Source organism: Phalangium opilio, unplaced genomic scaffold, assembly GCF_054372755.1.
Source record: "Phalangium opilio isolate 3A_F unplaced genomic scaffold, DU_Popi_V2 ptg000650l_1, whole genome shotgun sequence".
NCBI lineage: Eukaryota > Metazoa > Arthropoda > Arachnida > Opiliones > Phalangiidae > Phalangium > Phalangium opilio.
In genome coordinates, this window is record NW_028324245.1 from 420,275 (window position 1) to 440,107 (window position 19,833).

Below are 19,833 nucleotides of genomic sequence, written 5' to 3' on the forward strand. Positions count from 1 at the left end.
TTTTAAAATATTTAATACGCGATTTTTTTACTTGATGTACAACGGAAAAGCCATCATCCAGGCGTTTTGGAAAGCATGGGTTTCCCATAAGCGCCTGTAGAAATGTTTACCCCGCTATGCGCCGGTGTTCAAGGAAAAGCATTCTATTAGGGGAAACTCCTCAGTTTTACAGTGATAATTTTTCTGGGTATTATAGACCTATTGAGTCCGGGTTTCTAACTGACGTCCGACCCTTTTTTTTCTCTCTCTGAAATGCTCGGGGGGTTTAAATTATCTCCAAAGGATTCACGTTCATTCCCACCCCCTCAACTCGTTCGTTTCAATCGATATTGCTTTAAAGTGGTTTTTAAAAACCAAGCAGCTTTTCATAATATCGATTAAAAAATAAAACCCAGCGCGTTTTAACGCAGTTTTTGCAAGTCGAAGGATTTTACTTTTTGAAGTAGGGATTTTTTTTTTTTTTTTTTTTTTTAGTTTATTTCGGTCTTCATCGACAATTAATTTCAACAAATAATGATTTATTTATTTTACCGCGATGAGTTTAATAAATTTTGTCTCAAAGATCAGTCGAATAATCGAATTATTAATGTTTTGTTTATTTGTTCTTTTATCGCTTACGATTAATTCTTTTTATTGGGTGGCCTTGACAGAACGAAGAAGAGGATGGTGGCGGTATAGAAATCATTATGGAAAAGAACGGCGATCCGTTGTGTCCGGTACGAACTTTTGCCATGTACTTGTCCCGCTTGAACCCGGCGTGCGAGGCGCTCTTCCAACGTCCTAAGGATCGTATCTCTAAACAAGACGTTTTTTGGTACGTCAATTCGCCTATCGGCAAGAACATGTTAGCCACCATGATGTCGACAATTTCGAAATGCGCTGGCTTGAGCCGCGTTTACACTAATTTGCGCGTGCGGGCCACGGCCTACGGCGGCAGCAACGGAGCCTTTCCCGGTAGTGGCGGCGGCGGCGCGCACGCTGGCTCGGCCGGTAACCCATCGTCCCTGGTCACTCCCTCGTGTAGTTCCATGGACAACGGCGATAGCGACGTCCACGATCTAGATGACGGCGAAACCTCGGATAGCCGTACGCACGAACCACCGACGCTCAGTAATTTTCTGCAACTACAAAATTGCCAAATTTCACGTATAGACGAGGCCGGCCTGTCCGTGGAAAGTTCCGGTCTCAACGCCCTAACCAGCAAACTCGTCTCGGCTCTAAACGGCAACTCCAAATGCGAAAACTTATCGTTGGGAGGCTCGTCACTTTCACCATCCTCCAAAAATAACCAGTCTATGCAAGATCTCAGTAGCGGCTCAAAGTCGTGTCTACAATGCGGCACAGTTAGTTTCTTATCACAATCTTGGTCAATTATGGTGTCAAACGTGTACTGCCAACTTTTGACGAGGCGTTTCATTTTCTTTTTAGGCTGCCACGTTACAATTCTCCAGCCAAGGAATTAGTCAAGTATTTTGCTCCGTCTCGTGCTTCCAAACGTTCACGAGTCGAAAGAAAAATTCTACCTCCGAGAATGGTCTCGACCTGGGAGCCCACTTGTCCGGCGGGGGCGGCGGATTGGGCGGCAACCCGAAATGCGCCACTTGCAGCCGAGAGATTAAATCTCACGGAGGCTTTATGGTTTCGGCCGACAAAGTGGGCAAGAAGCAATTCTGTTCGACCGTCTGCTTGGCCCACTGGGTCTCCCGGGAACAATCGAACGGGGGAGGCGCCGGGGCTTCTTCTCACCATATGCCTCCGCAAGCCATTCCCATCACTCCTTTCACCGGTCATTGCGACTACTGCCTTTCGAAAAGGCCGCTCAAGCGCCAAGTCGTCGGTACCAACGGCGTCATTCACCATTTCTGCTCGGACGAGTGTATGATGTGCTATCAAACTCTCTTGATGAACGGATTGGTGCCGGGACAAACACCACCCAACTCTGGCGGGGGAAGCTCCAACGCTAATAACGACAACAATGGTGAGTTTACAATTTCCAATTTATCTTTATTACCAAATTCCTAACCCTGCGTTGAGTGCTTGAATTTAACAGTGTATCAGATAGGAGTTAAGATTCTTATAGCGTTATCATAGAGGGTGATCAAAGCCTGGCAGTGATCCCATACTTACGCGTTATAGGTTTATATCACTACCCGTTCATTTCCCATCATATTTTATTCTTTTATTATTTACCACGAGGCCTCGTTTTCGCTTATAAATTATAATTAGTTCTATTAATGCGGTTATTTCTTGAGCAAACACGACTAAAACCTTCCCCTTATATAATTCCCAACTCTATCAGGGAATATCGTAAATATATATATATATATATATATGACGGTCCCTTACCCTATGAAGCGTGTAATAATTTGGCATTCTATTCACCGCATGATCTCATTAGTTATTCCAGGCTTCCAAACTGTTCTTTCCATTTTCGAGTATGCCTTACCAACCCATCGATAAGTGCTAGTTGTACTACCAAGTACGATCCAAACCATCGAACCCCTCCCCCTCTCTAGCCCCCCCCCCATCTAACAAAAAAAGTAAAAAATTATCTCTTTCAAGAATATATATATTCTACCATTCTCTAGCTAGGTTTTATAAATCTAACAGTATGCATGGGCTAGAAAGAAATGCGAAGTAATTTGTACATAGGTTTTGTACCGCTGCTCCGAACCGTACCTTACCTTATATACCAATACATGTCTTCTTTATTACGGTCGTCTCTCTCTCTCTCTCTCTCTCTCTCTCTCTCTCTCTCTCTTATCAGAAGTGTATAATGTTGAAGTTTATTTTTACTTATATAGTGGGGTTAGGAATGGTTTGTATTGTCAGAACAAATTTTTTGGAAGTCTAAATTTAGTTTCAAAAGTGGAACCACTGTGTACTAAGTTTATTCGAAATTAATTTCCCAAAGAACACTGCCTTCGTAATTTCTGACACTGACAGATGTTTCTGAATCAAAAACACCCTGTTAGTGAAATTCCTTGTCCACCCAATCTTTTTAATGTTTAAAACTTCAACTAAATGGACTTCTCATTCTGCATAAATGAAGAAAATGTGGAGAATAATCTATAAAGCAAAGCTATGGGGGCTTAAAAGATGCAGAGAGCGAGCGAGAGAGAGAGAGACTCGTAATGTATATGAGAGAAAAGAGGCGCTCTAATTTTATATTCTAACCCTCTTGGTCCCCCCCCCCGCTCCCTAGCCTTCCCTTACTTTTTTATCGAGGGTGGGAGGATTTCGTTTTTAATTAGAAAGAAATCAATAAAAAGCCCATTTGAAATTCCAAATTTTGCGGCGAAGGCCGACTCCTAACTAAATGCATTATTCAAAGAATAATCTAGAGGACGAAAAAGCGAGTGAGCTAGAGAAAGAGTAAGGATATGGCGAGAGAGGAGAGGGGAGGGGATGAACTGGATATAGGGACCCTAGTATTTCTCTCATTTTTCTATTTATACGTTCCTCTTTTTTCTTCCTTCTTCTTCTTCAACGGGACCCCTTGCCCCCCCCCCGCTGCACTCTCCCCCCCCGAACATGGTGGTGCCTAAGAGAAAGAAAGAAAGAAAAAATGAGAGAATGGCCAAACCAAGATGTTCCGTTTTCCTCTGACACTTTTTCCAGCATCCCTAGTAGTAACTTTCATCCGTTTTTTTCTTTAACGTTCGGATAAAGACAATTAATAGTACCGGGGATTTTAAAAACGGGTTGGATCGTCCCATACTTTACGGTTTGTCTTCATTAATCGTTTCGACGCGGATATACGACGCAATCTCCAAAACCCTTTACAACTTCTTTTCACGTATACGCGTCTCACTTTAAGAATTCCGTGGCTGGTTAGTTAACCCAAGAAATATTATCTGAATTCTCATTTTTATAATTTTAATCCTATCAATTTAAGGTATATTATTGTAAGTTTTAGTTTTTTGCTGAACATTCAAACTTTCAGTTAAAAGGACGCTACCCAATTTATATTTATTTTACTCTTAATTAGGATCAATTTTTATTAATTCCCCTCGTTGAACTTTGCAATTGAGATGAAATGAAGTGTAGCCACGATGGTACTGCTGCCTCTAACAATCCCAAATCTTCTTTCCTCCCTCATCCCCCCCATCATCCGAGTCTTTTTATATTCGAGAGCATTTTTAAGGTTCTAGAAGAGAAACGATGGAGATGAGAAATAAGGGGTTAGGTAGGGAAGATATCGATTTAACTTTTAGAGTTCATTTGCATGTCCAATACATAAAATGTACGTGTTTTACAGCTTGTAACCCCCTTCTCTTACCCCCAACCCCCCTTTTCTTTCTCTCTCTCTCTTATGTGAAAGTTTTAGACGCGGTGGTTAAATTCGGAATTTTCTCCATCTCCCAATTCACCCCAGTCATCTTTTCCTGTGTTCTCCATTTTTCCTTAACTCGAAGTACCTATATAAGAATTTGGACTCTTCGAGCTTGAAGAAGAAGAAGAAAGGGAGAAGGGGGAGATCAGCTTCTTAAAAAGAATAATCGAACGATAATAAAAAAAAGGCCCACTATAACCCCGGGCTTATTTCTACCTTTATCTTTGAATTTGGATTTGGATGAGAGTCGATTTTTTTATTTTCTCTCGAAAATAGGCTTAGCTTTATTATTGATGTTTTTGGTTAGGGATTTTTTAGCCAAAGGGCTTTAGCTTGCTTCGTATATATTTTGGGAGCGATTGGAAAGAAGAATAAATGAATGAATATTTGCCAAGATAAAATCGCCACGGAGGAAAGATAACGAGAAAATAAACCGAGGAAATAGATGAAATAAAAATAAAAATTACACGAATGTTTATGAATTTCCTCCTTTGCGATTTTGGTGGTAGTTGGCAATGATTCGGTGTGTGTTTTAGTTATCGGCTCTGTGATGTCATTGGCAGCCGTTTCCAGAAGATTCGGGATGAACCTAGGCGAAATGGCCCAAAATTCCAACCGTCATGTAAGTTTCAAAATTAGAAACTTCAATTTTCTTTAATTATTATTTGTTACTTGAATCGGGAGTTAATTTTTGAATATATCACAAAGGGTTTTTTGATATTATAATTCAATTGTTTAATTAATGCCTTAATTAGATTTTAATCGGGATTTAAGATTATCTTAGTTGCATCTGTACTGTACAAGAAAGGGAATTTGAGTCCAGTTATATGTATAAATTATGAAATATTTCTGCAGCTTTCTGTTTATAACGGAGGACCGAACGGTCCAGTTTTGAAACGTGACCAGTCAATAGCTTGCCGGCCTATCATGGTTTCCGTCGCCGTCTCCTGTAAACCCGCCTCCTTCCGACTCAAACCCCTCAATCTACACAATAACAATAACAACAATAATAATAATAATCATAATAATAATAACAACTCGTCTAGTGGAAGTAATAACTGCACCGGTACGTTCAGGATGAACCAGTTCATATAAACCAATTCTATTCTAACCTTTTTATTCCACCAAACGAAACATAGCCGGAACATTAGATTTATCGTTATCAACGAGTGAACCTCAAAATTTAGTAAGGGTCGAGATAAATTAGGCTTAACATTTAACCATTTAATTAATAATTAAATAATAAAAATTAGGCTTTATTGACTGAGAAAGATAACTTAACCAACGGAACCACAACTACCTCGGAATGCTCGCTGGATGAATTATCCAGTTAGTATTGTTTGTTTGTTTTTCTCTGCTGATTTAATTTGATCGAATTTACGTATTCTATTAAAGTTAAGGTTCTAATCTGCAACTGTTTTCCTATCTTTTATTTTTTCGCGGAATTGTTGCAGCGGCTTCAGTTTCCGCCGGCTTCGAAACTTTGTACTCGAGCGATTTGAAAGACGGCAAAGAGCAACAAACATCGGCGTCGCCCATGGTCATCGAAGAGATCGAGGACGATTGCGACGCCGACGACGAAGACGACGGAGGAGACCTCAATATGGAGGCCGAAGTCTGTATGGTCGAAGGACCCCCTCTCAACGGCAACACTGTCCCCTATTGGGACTATTCCGTGGCCAATGGAACGGGAGATCCGCAGGTGAGAAGACCAACTATTCAAGCTTGAACTTTGAACCCAAATCTTCTCTTATCCAATTACCAGCGAGTCTGATTCGTGGTGAAATGTATTTTGATCACTAAACCGTAATGGTTTCTTTTCTCTCTCTCTCTCTGATCTAAATAGATGATCATAAGTGATCTAAACAGTAATAGCACGGGTCACAAAGTGTCCGATCTTCCGGTTCAATTCCCGACGGTTCCGGCGCACCATAACAGTCTCGGCGCCAGTACCCAGGGTAACGGGAGCGCCAATAATGGCTCATCTTCGACCAATACGAGTAACGGCCCTCTGATGCCCTACGATTTCTGCCAAAGACGTTTAGGCCGGACCACCAAGCGATTCAGCTGGGAGGAAATAGCCGAGAGGAGCAAATCTCAAACCATGTGGGCGGTAAAGCTTTTCAGAGGTAAGGATAAGAGCGGCGGCGCTAGCTAAATACCATCTCCTCTTTGCTCGACGCCGCTTGTGTACATGATATATTTTGGTTTCGTAATGACTTTAAAGAATCCGTACTTGGTAGCTAATACTTTATATTGTTATTATTATATACTTGGATTGAAGAGAATCCACGTTAGTTTTTATAATTTTCGCGTAAGCCTGCTTGTGTTAACGCTGCGTTTTCCGATAGCATCTATTTAATAATTTGATTGATTGTGGTTTTGTCGCGTTGAATGGCATTGTTCTTGTCGGCTGGCTCGGGCTCCGGCCTAGCCGCTGACCCCGTGTGTTATATGAGGGTATTATATGAAGGGGGGCAAACTGTGTATATTGTCGCGATTAGATTGGCTCGTTTCGAATTTTCACCCGCCCGATTTCGAGCACTTGCAACCGGATGACTTGGCTTCGGAATTAAAGGAATTCTACGGGGGTTTGGTGAAACCGGACGGCGAAGATTACAGCGTTAGTACGCTGAATAGCGTCCGGGCCTCCATCAATCGTTATTTGACGCTGCCCCCTTATTCCAAGCCCTTCTCCATCATCTTCAGCCGCGAATTTCGCAAGGCCAACGAGTCTTTCTTCAGCCGCGTTCGCTCCATCCAGCAACTCAGCATGAGTACCACCTTCACTTCCGAAGACATGCAGAAGCTGCTGAGCGCCGAGGCCTTGTCGCACACTCACCCTAACGGTCTCTTGCGCAAAGTTTGGTTCTGTCTCGTTCTGGTACTGGGAGGTAAACACGGAACCATTTTCCCCTTGCTCACCAAAGATTGCTTCAAAGTGGTGACTGACCCGGAAGGACAGAGAATCTTGTACTTTCACTTCGCGCCGGCGTTTTTGCCCAACGGCTCGGAAATTCGCGTCAAAGTTCGCCAGACGGCCAGCACCTTGTGTCCCGTCTCGGCCATCGCTACTTACCTCACGAAACTTTCGCCCCAATGCGAGGCCTTTTTCCAAACCCCGAACCATCCGTTAGTTTCTCAAGCCGGGGAGGTTTGGTTCTTGCCGCGTCCCTTGCCCGACGCGCGCCTTAAAGGCATGATGAAGGAGATATCGTCCGCCGCCGGACTATCTCGCATTTATTCGAATCAGGCCTTACAGGCCATGGCTGCCGGACCAGCTACGCACCCGGCCGAGAGCGGGCGACGTTGCAGCGACCTTTTACAAGTGGCCGGTTTAGCTAACGCCATTGTAGAACAGTGATTGTTTTTCTTAGCCCCCCACCCACTAATCCCCCCACCTCTCCCCAAAATGGTAATATACTTTTCGTTAACACCCATCTTCGTGTTTCTCCATCTTCATAATTTCAACGTTCCGCGAGCTTATGGCTTTTTAACCAAATGTTACGTTGTCTCTTATTCTTTATAAAAACCGATAAAATGCCCGGTGAAAATTCAGGGATAGATAAATAGATATATAAATATATATAGATAGTATATATTCGTAGTAATATACATAATATTAACAAAAAATAAAACCAATTGGGTGTGACGGTTTTAAACCCCCCGCGTTTCGTTTACGGTTTATTAACTAGTGAATGGTTTTAATTCAATGTTAATTAAGGTTCGTAAAGAATTAAACGCGATGATGTTGTTTATTACATTATTATTAATTAATTACTTATTATATCCCTCTGAATTTCGTCCCGGTGTAAGACAGATCTGAATTTATATATATATTAGAAAAATCTTCGTTATTACGTGGCTTAATTAAAAAAATTAACCACTTCAGGGATGTTTTCTTTTAAGTTAATGTTAATTAAATTAAACTTAGCTTTCCCTGGATGTAAAAATCAACGTAAATTTTATGCCGGTTTCGCGGTGCAATAAGTTTTTGACCCATTATTTTGGGGGGGTTATAATTATTTAAAATTTAACTAGTCATCAAAACGCGTAATTAATTTTTAAATAATTTCCCTTAAGTAATTAATATACAAAAAAAATCGTTATTTCTATATAAATTTTTTATATTCAGTTTAAAAAGAAAAATTGAAGTCGAGTTTCGCGTCTGTAGTATTTGGTTGGTTTATTGTTTAGTTTATGTTTATGGGGAAATATATTTAAAAATTCTATTTTTTCAATATCGCGAATTTCTGTGGTATCCTCTCTATATATTTTTCTAAACGTTCAAATAAACAATTAAAGACCCCACCCCCCCCCCTTCGGTAAACAAATAACAAAAATAATTATTCAGGTATTCGATGGTACAAAAAAAAAAGCCAAAATAAATGATATGCAAAGAATTATAAAAAAAAATTAAATTCAGCGATTTAAAAAATAAATAAATAAATTAAAAAAAAAAAAAGAAATTTCATACCAAAGATAAAATGATAAAAACTCTTTATCTCTCTACGACAGCAATCGCACGCTAATATACCTCAAATCTTACACCATAAACATTAAAATACATAGAAATATATATTTTCTACAGTGTGCTTTGGTATGGACAACAAGAAATTTTGCGAAAGCACATTGAAATTGAAAAAAAGAAAATCTGCATTATTTATTATTTTTAATTTCATTATTAAAAAAAGTTCGAGAAAACGTATCAAATAAATTTAATGCAGTATTAATTACGTCACTTCGGGTATTTTAAAACAAAAGAAAAAACTGTTGGTGAAATTTCAACAAAACTTCCCAATAAACAAAATCGATTGCTGTCTTGATGATAAATAAAAAAACAAATGCTATCTCTACCTCTAAGTAAACAAACAAACAAACAAACAAACAAAAATAAAATAAAAAACAAAATAAGTATGGGTATAACTTTACATAACTACCTCAGTTGTTAAAAACATTTCGGGTATCATAATAAAATGAATTAAAATAAAAAATAGTAAAGATTAAAAAAAAATATTCTTTCGAACAATTTTTCTCGATTCTCGGTATTGAAAAATGGGAGATCGGGAAAACAAAAAAAAAAAAAAATAAAATATTATTCTCTCATTGGTGTATTTTGAGAGTGACGACATAGTGCAATTGTTTTAATCTCTCTATATCTCGGGTATTTAAAAAAAAAATGTTTGGAAAAAAAAAAATTAATAAAAAATATTTAAAATCCTTCAACGGTAATTGAAAAAAAAACCAAAAAAAAAAATGAAGCGTTTTTGGCGGGTAAAAATAAATAAAAACGCGAGTGCGCGCGGAAGTGCGTATTTTATTGGACCGGAAGTAAAGTATATAAAAAAGAAAAACAATCAAGTGGAAGCTTTTTTTTTTCGTTTAAAACCTAAAATATTCGTTTTTTAAAAAAAGAATGAAATTCATTCAAAAAAAAATATTTATAATAAAAACGAAACGGGTGTTTGAATGTTTCTAAAATATTTTCAATGATTCTTAGTAAGTAAGTAATTATTTATTAAATTAATACGACTAATTTAAAAATTTTAACATATTTCCCCGATGAGTTAAATTTTAAAATAACCCCTGTAAGGTATCTTTGCCCGGAACATCGGTGTATTGAGGGTGAAACATTTCTACAGGCGCTCATAGGAAATACATTATACTCTTTCACCCTGTAAGACATCTTACCCTAACAACTCCCTCCAATCGGGGAAATATGGAAAAAAAAAATAAATTTTAAATTGTAGTTACGTACACCGTTTATTTAAATATCTTAATAATTAAAGGTAGAACTTTAATTGTTATAATTAATTACCGGTATTAATAAGCCCATTTACCTTTTACTTAAAAATTGTAATTAAAAAATATATATACATTTTTTAATTAATAAATAAATTTAAAAGAACAAACAATACCTCAGAAAAACAAAAACAAAAAAAATAAATAAATAAAACACAAATGTTGAAAAAGGCTTTATTATAAACTTTAGAAGTAAGCGGTTTTTTCTTAAATCTACCTCATAAAGAAAAAGAAAATGAAGGGGTTTTTCGAGGTTTTATGATAGGTGTTTTCGATATTAACCATAAATAAATAAATAAAAATTAAGTTTGTACTGAGAGGGTTCGTTCCATTATTTCAGTCAAAACTGAAACAAAAATATGGATTAAAACTCCGAAATTCCGAATGGCTGTGTATACCCTCTCCTCGTATTTAACCCCTGACCTTTTGGTACTTTAGAAACGACCCCCGTCAGTTTTTGACCCCCTCTTAACCTCCCTAATATAAAATTAGGCCATCATCCTCACAGGGTATTATAAAAATAAATAAATAAATTCACATCCCATCAACCAAAAAAAAATAAAAAAAAACCAAATAAAATACAAAAAATTCAACCATTGGCTCTAAGTCATTTTAGCTCCACCTGTTTACGATCACAAAATGAATAAAATAAAACAAACAAACATGAAATCATGATTGTAAAAAAAATAAGCTTTGTAATAATTACTTCAGGCTTCCACGTTTTTTGTGTCCAAAACATTAAATGTCACAAATAAATAAAATTTAAGGAGTAGAAAATCCAATTTTGACGGGCCAGTATATAAATAAATATATATAAGGAAAAAAACAAAAGAAATATTATATATATATATAAAAAAACAATGAATGAAAAAAAAACAATACCTCCCCCTCATGTTTGTGTCAAAGTCTTAACGAGGAGTAAACATGTTATAGTGCCAAAAAAACAAAAAAAAAAAATCACACGAAAACGGGAAAATTTAACAAAAATTCTAGTTCACACAATCGGAAGTTACCTGAAAGGTTTATTTATTTTTATTTTTATTTAAAAGGCTAAAATTTAACCTTTAAAAATATTTATTTAAATTAAAAATTTAAAAACAAAATGGAAAAATACCGGTAAAATTAATTTGCAAAAATTTTATAAAATTGGGAATAATATATGGGTTAGAAGCTCAGGATACAGTGTTGTCGTTATTATATCCCAAAAAAAAAAAAAAAAAAAAACAACCTCGTAAAGGATGATATATAATGGTATATTATAAAGAAGAAAAAAAAATAAAATAAAACAACCAAACCAAACCAAATCTCTGTTGAAGTAGCCATTGTTGATAAAGATAAAAAAATAATTCGGTAGAAAAGATAAAATCTCTATGTTTGTAGTTGAAGCTGTATAAGAAATGCACTTTAGAAAAAATAAAATTGGTTTTCCCCAGATTGAAGATTAACCTTGCTCCTTTCAGGTACGGAATCGCCAGTTTACCATATTAAGATCTCTGTCACGTGATGGTAACTCTAAGGGACAACTCGGACCATGGTCAGAAGTATACTGATGTAATTTTTAGGTTTAATTACAATAACCTATTGTAATTAATTACTGATTTTATTCTTGTTTTTCAGTCACGCTGCCGCATTCTACTCGAGATTAATACCATTCACGCACAAGGGGCTAACCACTGTCGCGTTGTTTTTAAACCCATTTTTGGGGTCAATAGTAGGAGGGGCTGTACGTGGGACATACAACTCGGCACAGAGGAAAGTGGTACAGCATGAACACAGATTTCAGTAAGTGAACTGCCCCTCGACCAATATCCTACAGGATACGGTAGGTTCACTCCCTTACCCACCCCCCCCCCTCCTAAATTGTATTTGTTCGTCTGGGTGGTGGTACAAGTGTCTAGTAGACATTGGTAATTGAAATGAACATACTAAACAAGTATTTAGTCGTTTTAATTCTTTTCGAGTGGCATTTTTATTGGTCGAACGGTACATAAGCTTTTACACTGTATAGCCAAGATAACCGAATTAATTTTCAATTAAATTTAATTAATTACTGCATTAATAAGGATAAAACAAATTATACAGAGCTATAAGTTAATGAACGCGTAAACACGCGTTTGTATATGTATTTAATCACAAATTAATTAATTACGTATTCAGCTTGAAATGTAAAAGACTAAAAAGTAATCGATTAGCAAAAAACAAAGCGGATGTATTAATAGGAATAGAACGATTCAAATTTAAAATTTAATTTGAATGACGTAATATAATTAATATTTGGCATATGACTATGGTTGAAACTTTAGCACGAATTTCACAATTTGTTTTCTTGATAATGTATACATTATTAATTATACTGGAAGACTAAAAAGTTTTATTTATTTAATTTTCATCATCATTATTATTTTAATTATTTTAATACAATGCAAAAATGGTTAGCGAGCAAAACAACTACAACACCAATGGCACAGCTAACGAGCTAAAATTAATTAGTATATATTGGCACAACATTACTGTATATATATATACGTAAAAACAAAGAAAACAAAATGACTGGCTGCGTATATATATATTTTAATTTTAAATTTATTACTTTAAAATGAGAGAAATTAAGAAATTAAACTTAAAAGCGGGGCATTTTTCTTTAATTAATTATTAATTAATCTTTACGCGTTACTTTTTCTTTATTCACATCCTTCATCATGCATCGATAGCTTTCAATAGCTGGCTTTTGAATGCAACGTGATTGTTTAATTAATTTATTAGTTTCTATCATTTGATGTATAAAAATCCTTAATCGATTAATGTATATTAAAGCTACAAATACCGGTTAAGGTAGTTTTTAGGTATAGTAGTAGTAGTACGACTTTTTATCAAATATTCAAATTGTTCCCGCGCGAAGTATACAATTTTGTAACAAGGTAGAAAACCATATTTTCATTGTGTTGTATCCGTGTATGTGTGTGATATAAGGTCAAAATAATCTCATTCTTTTCTTATTAATTATCTTCCTATTTCGTAACGTAAAGTGACATTGTGACGTTACCGCCTTCGTAAAGATGTTTTGAGAATACATATCTTCATCTCAAAACACTTGTACGATACTTTGTTTTTGCCATTTTACGATACTTTGTTTGTAAAACGAAAGTTGTTTTTTTTTTTTTCATATCACATTTTAAACTAACTATCTTTGTTTTTCCTACGATATATTGACATTTAAAAACTTTATACATTTGACAGCTCCTCTTAAATTAGAGTTTTAGTAATTTTATAATTATTTAGTAAGTAATATCTGCTTTAATTATAGTTTATTCATTTTATTATTTTCTTTTTATCTATATTTAAGGTGCGAGATATTGCTCCCATCACGTTAGTACGATTGATATTTATAGTTAAATTAATGAAAAATTAGTAAATTACCCTTTTGTAATTAAAAATTAAAAACAAGCTCGAGATATTTGGAATTACGCAAATATCTCAACGTAAACCGACCCCCCCCCCTCTTAGTGAACTGTTTCGTAATAACAAAAACGGTCACTAAATTAGCCTTATTCCTGATCAGCGCCACCTACCCATAGCGGCGACTTTGAGAACTACTGTAATCGGCAAGCCAATCAGATGTCGCTAAAATCTGGTGACGTCATTTTTGGTAAGACCCGAGAGTGCCAGTTAGTGACGTCACCAGATTTTAGCGACATCTGATTGGCTTGCCGCTTACAGTAGTTCTCAAAGTCGCCGCTATGGGTAGGTGGCGCTGATCAGGAATAAGGCTAATTACGCAAAAATAAAAACAACAACCAATATCTGCCTAACATCAAAAAAAGTAATATATTTATTGTGTTAAAAAATTGTGAGATCCAAGAATTGTATTTTGTTTTGTATATTTGAAATATATATTTCTCTTATTAGGGGGGGGGGGTTGACGTAAAATTATAAACAACACGAAAAAATCTCTCTCCCTTTCTCTCTCTCTCTCTCTCTCTACATTTTTGTAATTTAAATTTTATAGAAATATCTTTTACGCATCTTTTATTTCAGTCTTTTATTATAAAATAGCTGTTAAGAATTAATTAAAACATCACGAAAAAAAAAGTTAAAACACACTTAAAATAATCTCTAATTTAGTTATTAAACAAACTCTATTTTTTTAAAATATGGCTTTCTTCACAATTCACGAGTTAACAAAACAAAAAACAAAAAAAGTTAATTATTAATCTGGATTAACTTAAAGCTACCATCCAAAAAACATCTATTAATTAAAAAACATTGTAGTGAATCCGAGATTCTTCTATTAGGTTTATATTACGTGTTAGTTTTTATTAGAATCCAAGAAATGTTTGGCTGTGAAAGATCTCGATGATTTTTTAATTGTGTGACAGATCTTGATTATTATAATAATAATATGATAATTTAATTTCACACTGTCGTTTCAGTATCCCTCGGATCTTCGGCAATATTAGTCAAATTCCAAACGTTACTATTTGGATCTAAAGTTTAATTTAAAGACAGAGTTATCAACAAACTGGAAAAACGACAATCAATTATTATGGCATGATGTTTTAACTATGAATACCGTACTTTACTAACTTTCAATCTGTTGACTAAGAATGATTTCTCTTCCAATCATCTTATTTTCTTGCAACAGTTTAGCAGTCTCGGAATTTACTTCAGTATCATTGACATTAGTATGCGTCGAGGTTGAACCGTTGCAAGACGTCTCTGTTACCAATAAAAGCTTTTTAACTACATCTTTCCCTAAGATGTTGTCCAAAACTGTTTGAAGAAACTGATCATCGGAAATTGTCAGTCTTAATTTGTCACGGTTCCAAACGAGTAGGCGACATTCTTCTAGAGCTATTATTGTAGTCTAAAAGAAGTGCATGGAGTAACATTACATAATTACACATTCTCAACTATGGATACGCATGGAGGATTTACACACCAGGAGGCCAGGCTACCTGGAGGACATAAACCCCATCCGCTTTTTGTCCTCCAGGTAGCCAGGCCTTCTGGTGTAAACCATCTATTCATCTCTCACTTGGTAAAATTCTTCACTAGTTACACCAAACCATTCGGGTGAATCAACAAACTGGTGTTTTTCAATTACATGAAGCGTATGTCCAGCCTGAGATACCAATAGCCTAATGTAAAACAAAGCCCTTAATAACTTTGATAACCCTAATAGATTAAAGGAAGGCCTTTAACAATTACCTTCCTGAAAGAACTAGAGTTAATCTATCGGCTCTAGTCACTTTTTCAATACAGAAAGCTTCTCTAGGTTTTAACACGCAAATTTCCCTCATACATTTAACAGTTTTTTTGAATTGATGCCTATTAACTCTGAGGGGTTTGAAAAGTTCAGTGTAGACGCATTCTAATTCAGCTCGGAATCGAACTGGTCTTAAAATGTACAAAATGATTCCCACTTGGACAAAATTAACAAAAGTGAATATCAGATTCCAAACGAGCGTATCGAAGGCACATATAACCAGTCCACCCCACAGTGCTAAAAATATGCTGGCTAACATCAAACATATTCTCATGAATAAAAGTCCGTGAATTCCAGGCGGTGCCAAATAAGAGAGAAAGAAGAATACATTGGCTATTTGAAAGACAATGTGATTAACCGGTATCCACTGGTTTTCGCAAACACCCAAACCGAGAGACGATAGCCAACTAACACCCTTTGACGTAACCAAAGGGGCTAGAGTTGTCAAATTTAGGATTGAGCTTTCGGTAAAGGAATGAGAGACAGTAGGTGATTCTCCCGCTCCAGAACCACTATCTCCGGGTGTAAAATGTTCGGTTAAATATTCAAGATTTTTATCAGCCATTACGCTGTTTTTTTCCCCCAACTAGAATTTAAATGAAACGAAGTGTGGATCGGCGGGTACTTAGCTAGGTCACTTGGGCAATTGATTGATTGATAGAAAGAATAGACGATAATATTACAATGTTTATTCCTTTTGCTCTAAAATTCACATAGTACGACGAGAGTTTTCCCGTACTCCGTAGAGAAAAATAGACTTGAAATATTTAGTGAGAATAGACTATGGATTTCATACGCCCACGAGTTCGATTAAAAATCTTATATTCCACGGGTTTTTTTAACATTTTACTTCGCCCTTTATCTTTTGAACCATTTTGTAAACAAATAAGGTTACATCCTCTAGAACTGGCGCATTCACCACCACGCGAAAGGCACCCACGTCCATCACCCGTTCCTGAAAGGGGAATCTAGCCCTTGGCTTCTTTCCTGTCTAAGTCTAAATCCCCCCCCAACGTTCCCTCCCCCGGAGTAAGCAGGGTGAGTGAGGGTAGGGGTCATAAGTCCCTTTTTGTTTGACCTATTTAAATATAATTTTCAGCCTTAAAAACATTTGTTTATTTTATACTCTCAATATATTAAGAATGTTGGCGAAAAATATTTCTCATTGATCTGAATCCTAAATTTATAAAAAAAAAATGTGTCATTTGTTTACCCGTTTTTCCACCAATAAAAATTGGGGAATTTGAAATTTGGAAATAGACGAAAATGATTGGTTGGAGAGCCGGTCTGAAGCATATTTAGCCGCCGGATAGTCGTTGCGTTCGTTCAATTCGTTTAGTAACTTCATTGAGTTGTTCGACGTTCGTTGCCTTAGACTTTGGATCAACATATCTTACGTTGCGAAGTTACTGTGTTTTTCGGTCCTCATTTTCAAATATTACAAAGTTTAAGTTGATTCTAGGATTATGTCGAAAGTAGGAGAAGATAGATTAAAGATTTACAAAAACAAGGGAAAAGGAAATGATGTAAGTAGGCTAGGCCTTGCCCATAAAGTAAACAGGAAACTAAACTTTCAGTTGTTGCTTATGTGTCCCGTCCCATTGAGTCGTTGTCTTCTTCTTGGACACTTCCCGCTTACAATTATTTCTTCAATTTAATTACAGGAATTAAGGAGGCGCCGAGCTGATTTGGCAGTTGAACTTAGGAAACAGAGGAAAGATGATCAACTCATCAAACGAAGGAATGTTGTCTTGGAAGATGAAGATAAAGTTCTTTCCCCACTTCAAGATCAAAATCAAGTAAATTAATGGTTTGAAATTTCTTAGACCTTAGTTCACCTTTAAAACTTAAATATTTTCCCAGATTTCCTCAGTAAAAATGTCACTAGAAGAAATTGTTGCCGGAGTTCAATCAGCCAATAGTGATGAAGTATTTAAGGCAACTCAAGCTGCCAGGAAGAGCCTTTCCAGGGAAAGAAACCCTCCAATTGGAATTATGATTGAAACTGGATTGGTCCCGGCTTTCGTTAAGCTATTGGAACTTGATGAATAGTAAATATATACTAATTATAGGCCTAACATTTAACTATATTGATTAATTTAATAATTTTAATTGCAAAACAGCCCTGATATCCAGTTTGAAGCTGCCTGGGCCTTAACCAACATTGCTTCTGGAAATTCTAAACAAACTAAAGCCGTAGTTGAAGGTGGTGCCCTTAAACCATTAATTAGACTCTTATCATCACCACATAAGAACATTGCCGAGCAGGCAGTATGGGCCTTGGGTAATATTGCCGGAGATGGACCGGTTCTTAGGGATATGGCTATTGAATACGGAATTATGAGGCCCCTAATTGCCTTAATTCATCCTACCACCCCAGTAATTAAACTTTATTAGTCTAATTTCTTTTTTATGAATGATTATTTATTAAATTCCTTTTGTCAGGTTCAATTTATGAGGAATATTGCTTGGACTCTTTCCAACCTTTGCCGTAACAAGGATCCACCTCCCCCAAGTGAAGTTATGAAAGTAACTTTACCCGTATTCTGCCAATTAGTTCACCACACTGGTATAAATAGAATTGGTTAAACTTATAACCCCTACATATTGTAACTATATAACACCTGAAATTTTAGACAAGGAAGTGGTTTCCGATGCTTGTTGGGCATTATCTTATCTAAGTGACGGTGTGAATGAAAAAATTCAACAGGTGGTGGAGTCCAACGTCATTCCTAAGTTGATTGAGCTTCTCGACCAAGATCATATTCCTATTTTAACCCCTACTCTAAGAACTGTTGGTAACATCGTTACCGGCAATGATAGTCAGACTCAGTACATCTTGGATTCGAATGCCTTACCAGTCTTGAGGAAGCTTTTGTCACATCCAAAACCAGGAATACAGAAAGTAATGTTTTAAGTTAATTTCAAGTGAAAACTACATAAATTAATTCATATTTATTTAGGAAGCTGCTTGGACCATTTCAAATATTGCTGCTGGAAATCCTCAGCAGATTCAAGCCTTGATTGATGCCCAAATTTTGCCACCCCTTATCAAGTGTTTGACTGAGGTACCCATCATTTTGGTGGATTAAAAAGAGTTTAACCACTGCCACTTAAATTTAAGGGGGAAATTTGGTTGTATTTAATTCCCTAACTTTAACCTAGATGGCGCTGTGTATCAGTAGATTCCCTGTTTAATTTGGATTAGGTGGGCCCTTGATTGGCGGATGCCTAACTTTTAACCTAGATGGCGCTGTCTATCTGTAGATTCTTGTGCAGCTTAAGGGCTTGGTGGTTTCTCATCTCTTAATCTAGATGGCGCTGTCGATCGGTAGATTCCCCGCGAAATTTGAATTAGGGGCACTAGAGGGCTTGGCGGTTTCTCATCTTTTAACCTAGATGGCGCTGTCGATCGGTAGATTCCCCGCGAAATTTGAATTAGGGGCACTAGAGGGCTTGGCGGTTTCTCATCTTTTAACCTAGATGGCGCTGTTAATCAGTATATTTCCTGGCCATATTTATAGGGAGACCTGAAAACGAAGAAAGAAGCCATGTGGAGTGTCAATAACATTTGTTCAGGTGGCACTTCAGCTCAAGTCAGTGCTCTGTTGGAATTGGGAGCTTTAAGTGCAGTTTGTGATTTATTGAAAATGACTGATGTCCCACTAATCCTAGTCACTTTGGATGGCATTACTCATATGCTAAATGTAAAAGTTATTTTTATTTTCAAGCGTATATTAGAAAATATTAATTGATGTTTGTTTGTTAACAGATGGCGTCCAAGATTGGGGAATTGGATAGACTAACTTTGGCTATTGAGGAATGCGGAGCTCTGGACATTATTGAGGCATTGCAACAGCATGAAAATAATGAAGTCTACAAAAATTCCATTGGAATTATCGACAAATATTTCTCAGCTGAGGTTTGTATCACCACACCTGTAAATTATTTGAACTTTAACCTTTATTTTAATGTTTTATTTCACCATAGGATGTTGATGACATACTTCCAAGTGGAAACTCTGATGAATACGAATTTCAACCTACCATCCCCAGAAGTGGCTTTAATTTTTGAAATTTCTATTATAATTTTACTTTAATTAAGTGCCTCAAATTCATGTTGTTTTTTTTCTTCCCACTTTTGTTCTCATAAGTTTTAAATTAATATTTGTATGAAATGGATTAAACTTTAATTTTAATAAATGATATATTTTTTTCACATGATATTTATGGTTTATTTATTAAATTTGACTTTTTGGAAAAATTACAAGCATATTTGATAAACTCAAATATGGTGCCATGATCCCGGGTAGGTTGGAAGCCGTCTGCTAATAATCTAACACCATGGAGTAATAATTTAGGATTGTAAGTTGATATATAATGCACTTTTAAGAAAAGTAAGTTTCAATTCCCGTCATACTACTCCATGG

The 19,833-nt window shown here is 36.2% G+C and overlaps 3 protein-coding genes and 1 long non-coding RNA gene across 9 annotated transcripts in view; 3 read left to right on the plus strand and 1 right to left on the minus strand.

The window, feature by feature from the left end:
• Positions 1–13,627, plus strand: part of LOC149588425 (uncharacterized) — a 44,459-nt gene extending 30,832 nt beyond the window's left edge. For 3 of the 4 annotated variants that reach the window (XM_089862622.1, XM_089862624.1, XM_089862623.1), the window contains 9 exons: positions 651–1,343; positions 1,429–1,978; positions 4,873–4,958; positions 5,192–5,402; positions 5,476–5,522; positions 5,590–5,665; positions 5,791–6,038; positions 6,183–6,465; positions 6,841–13,627. In XM_089862622.1, the coding sequence (XP_089718748.1) occupies positions 651–1,343; positions 1,429–1,978; positions 4,873–4,958; positions 5,192–5,402; positions 5,476–5,522; positions 5,590–5,665; positions 5,791–6,038; positions 6,183–6,465; positions 6,841–7,700 (3,054 nt within the window). In that variant the 3' untranslated portion in view covers positions 7,701–13,627. The remainder of the gene's footprint in view (positions 1–650; positions 1,344–1,428; positions 1,979–4,872; positions 4,959–5,191; positions 5,403–5,475; positions 5,523–5,589; positions 5,666–5,790; positions 6,039–6,182; positions 6,466–6,840) is intronic. The other variant, XM_089862625.1, reaches the window with a different exon arrangement.
• Positions 11,609–13,627, plus strand: LOC149588426 (uncharacterized). Its single transcript, XR_016379977.1, has 2 exons — positions 11,609–11,689; positions 11,756–13,627. It is a non-coding gene; the product is annotated as an uncharacterized LOC149588426 (long non-coding RNA).
• On the minus strand, positions 12,075–16,413 carry LOC149588427 (popeye domain-containing protein 1-like). Of its 3 annotated transcripts, none has more exons than XM_089862669.1 (4): positions 15,347–16,413; positions 15,174–15,276; positions 14,723–15,002; positions 12,075–14,622 (listed from the first exon to the last, which is right to left on the minus strand). In XM_089862669.1, the coding sequence occupies exons 1-4, from the start codon at positions 15,967–15,969 to the stop codon at positions 14,552–14,554; spliced, it is 1,077 nt and encodes a 358-aa protein (XP_089718795.1). In that variant the 5' UTR covers positions 15,970–16,413; the 3' UTR covers positions 12,075–14,551. The 3 variants fall into 3 exon arrangements, with proteins under 3 accessions (XP_089718795.1, XP_089718796.1, XP_089718797.1); XM_089862670.1 differs by having other exon boundaries at positions 12,075–14,657; XM_089862671.1 differs by having other exon boundaries at positions 14,714–15,002.
• A 290-nt stretch (positions 16,414–16,703) lies between these two features.
• LOC149588428 (importin subunit alpha-5-like) lies at positions 16,704–19,627 on the plus strand. Its single transcript, XM_089862646.1, has 10 exons — positions 16,704–16,930; positions 17,069–17,203; positions 17,268–17,455; positions 17,528–17,783; positions 17,850–17,973; positions 18,041–18,309; positions 18,368–18,472; positions 18,929–19,111; positions 19,177–19,326; positions 19,395–19,627. Exons 1-10 carry the CDS (start codon positions 16,871–16,873, stop codon positions 19,476–19,478), a joined length of 1,554 nt encoding a protein of 517 aa, XP_089718772.1. The 5' UTR covers positions 16,704–16,870; the 3' UTR covers positions 19,479–19,627.
• The last annotated feature ends 206 nt before the right edge of the window (positions 19,628–19,833 follow it).

Bases quoted from the DNA above. Each gene is read 5' to 3' on its own strand.
- LOC149588428 (XM_089862646.1), top strand. From the start codon at position 16,871: ATGTCGAAAGTAGGAGAAGATAGATTAAAGATTTACAAAAACAAGGGA. The intron at 16,931-17,068 runs GTAAGTAGGCTA...ATTTAATTACAG, and splicing joins ACAAGGGAAAAGGAAATGAT to GAATTAAGGAGGCGCCGAGC. The intron at 18,473-18,928 runs GTACCCATCATT...CCATATTTATAG, and splicing joins TTATCAAGTGTTTGACTGAG to GGAGACCTGAAAACGAAGAA.
- LOC149588427 (XM_089862669.1), bottom strand. From the start codon at position 15,969: ATGGCTGATAAAAATCTTGAATATTTAACCGAACATTTTACACCCGGA. The intron at 15,277-15,346 runs GTAATTGTTAAA...GTTTTACATTAG, and splicing joins ACTCTAGTTCTTTCAGGAAG to GCTATTGGTATCTCAGGCTG. The intron at 15,003-15,173 runs GTGAGAGATGAA...CACTTCTTTTAG, and splicing joins CTAGTGAAGAATTTTACCAA to ACTACAATAATAGCTCTAGA.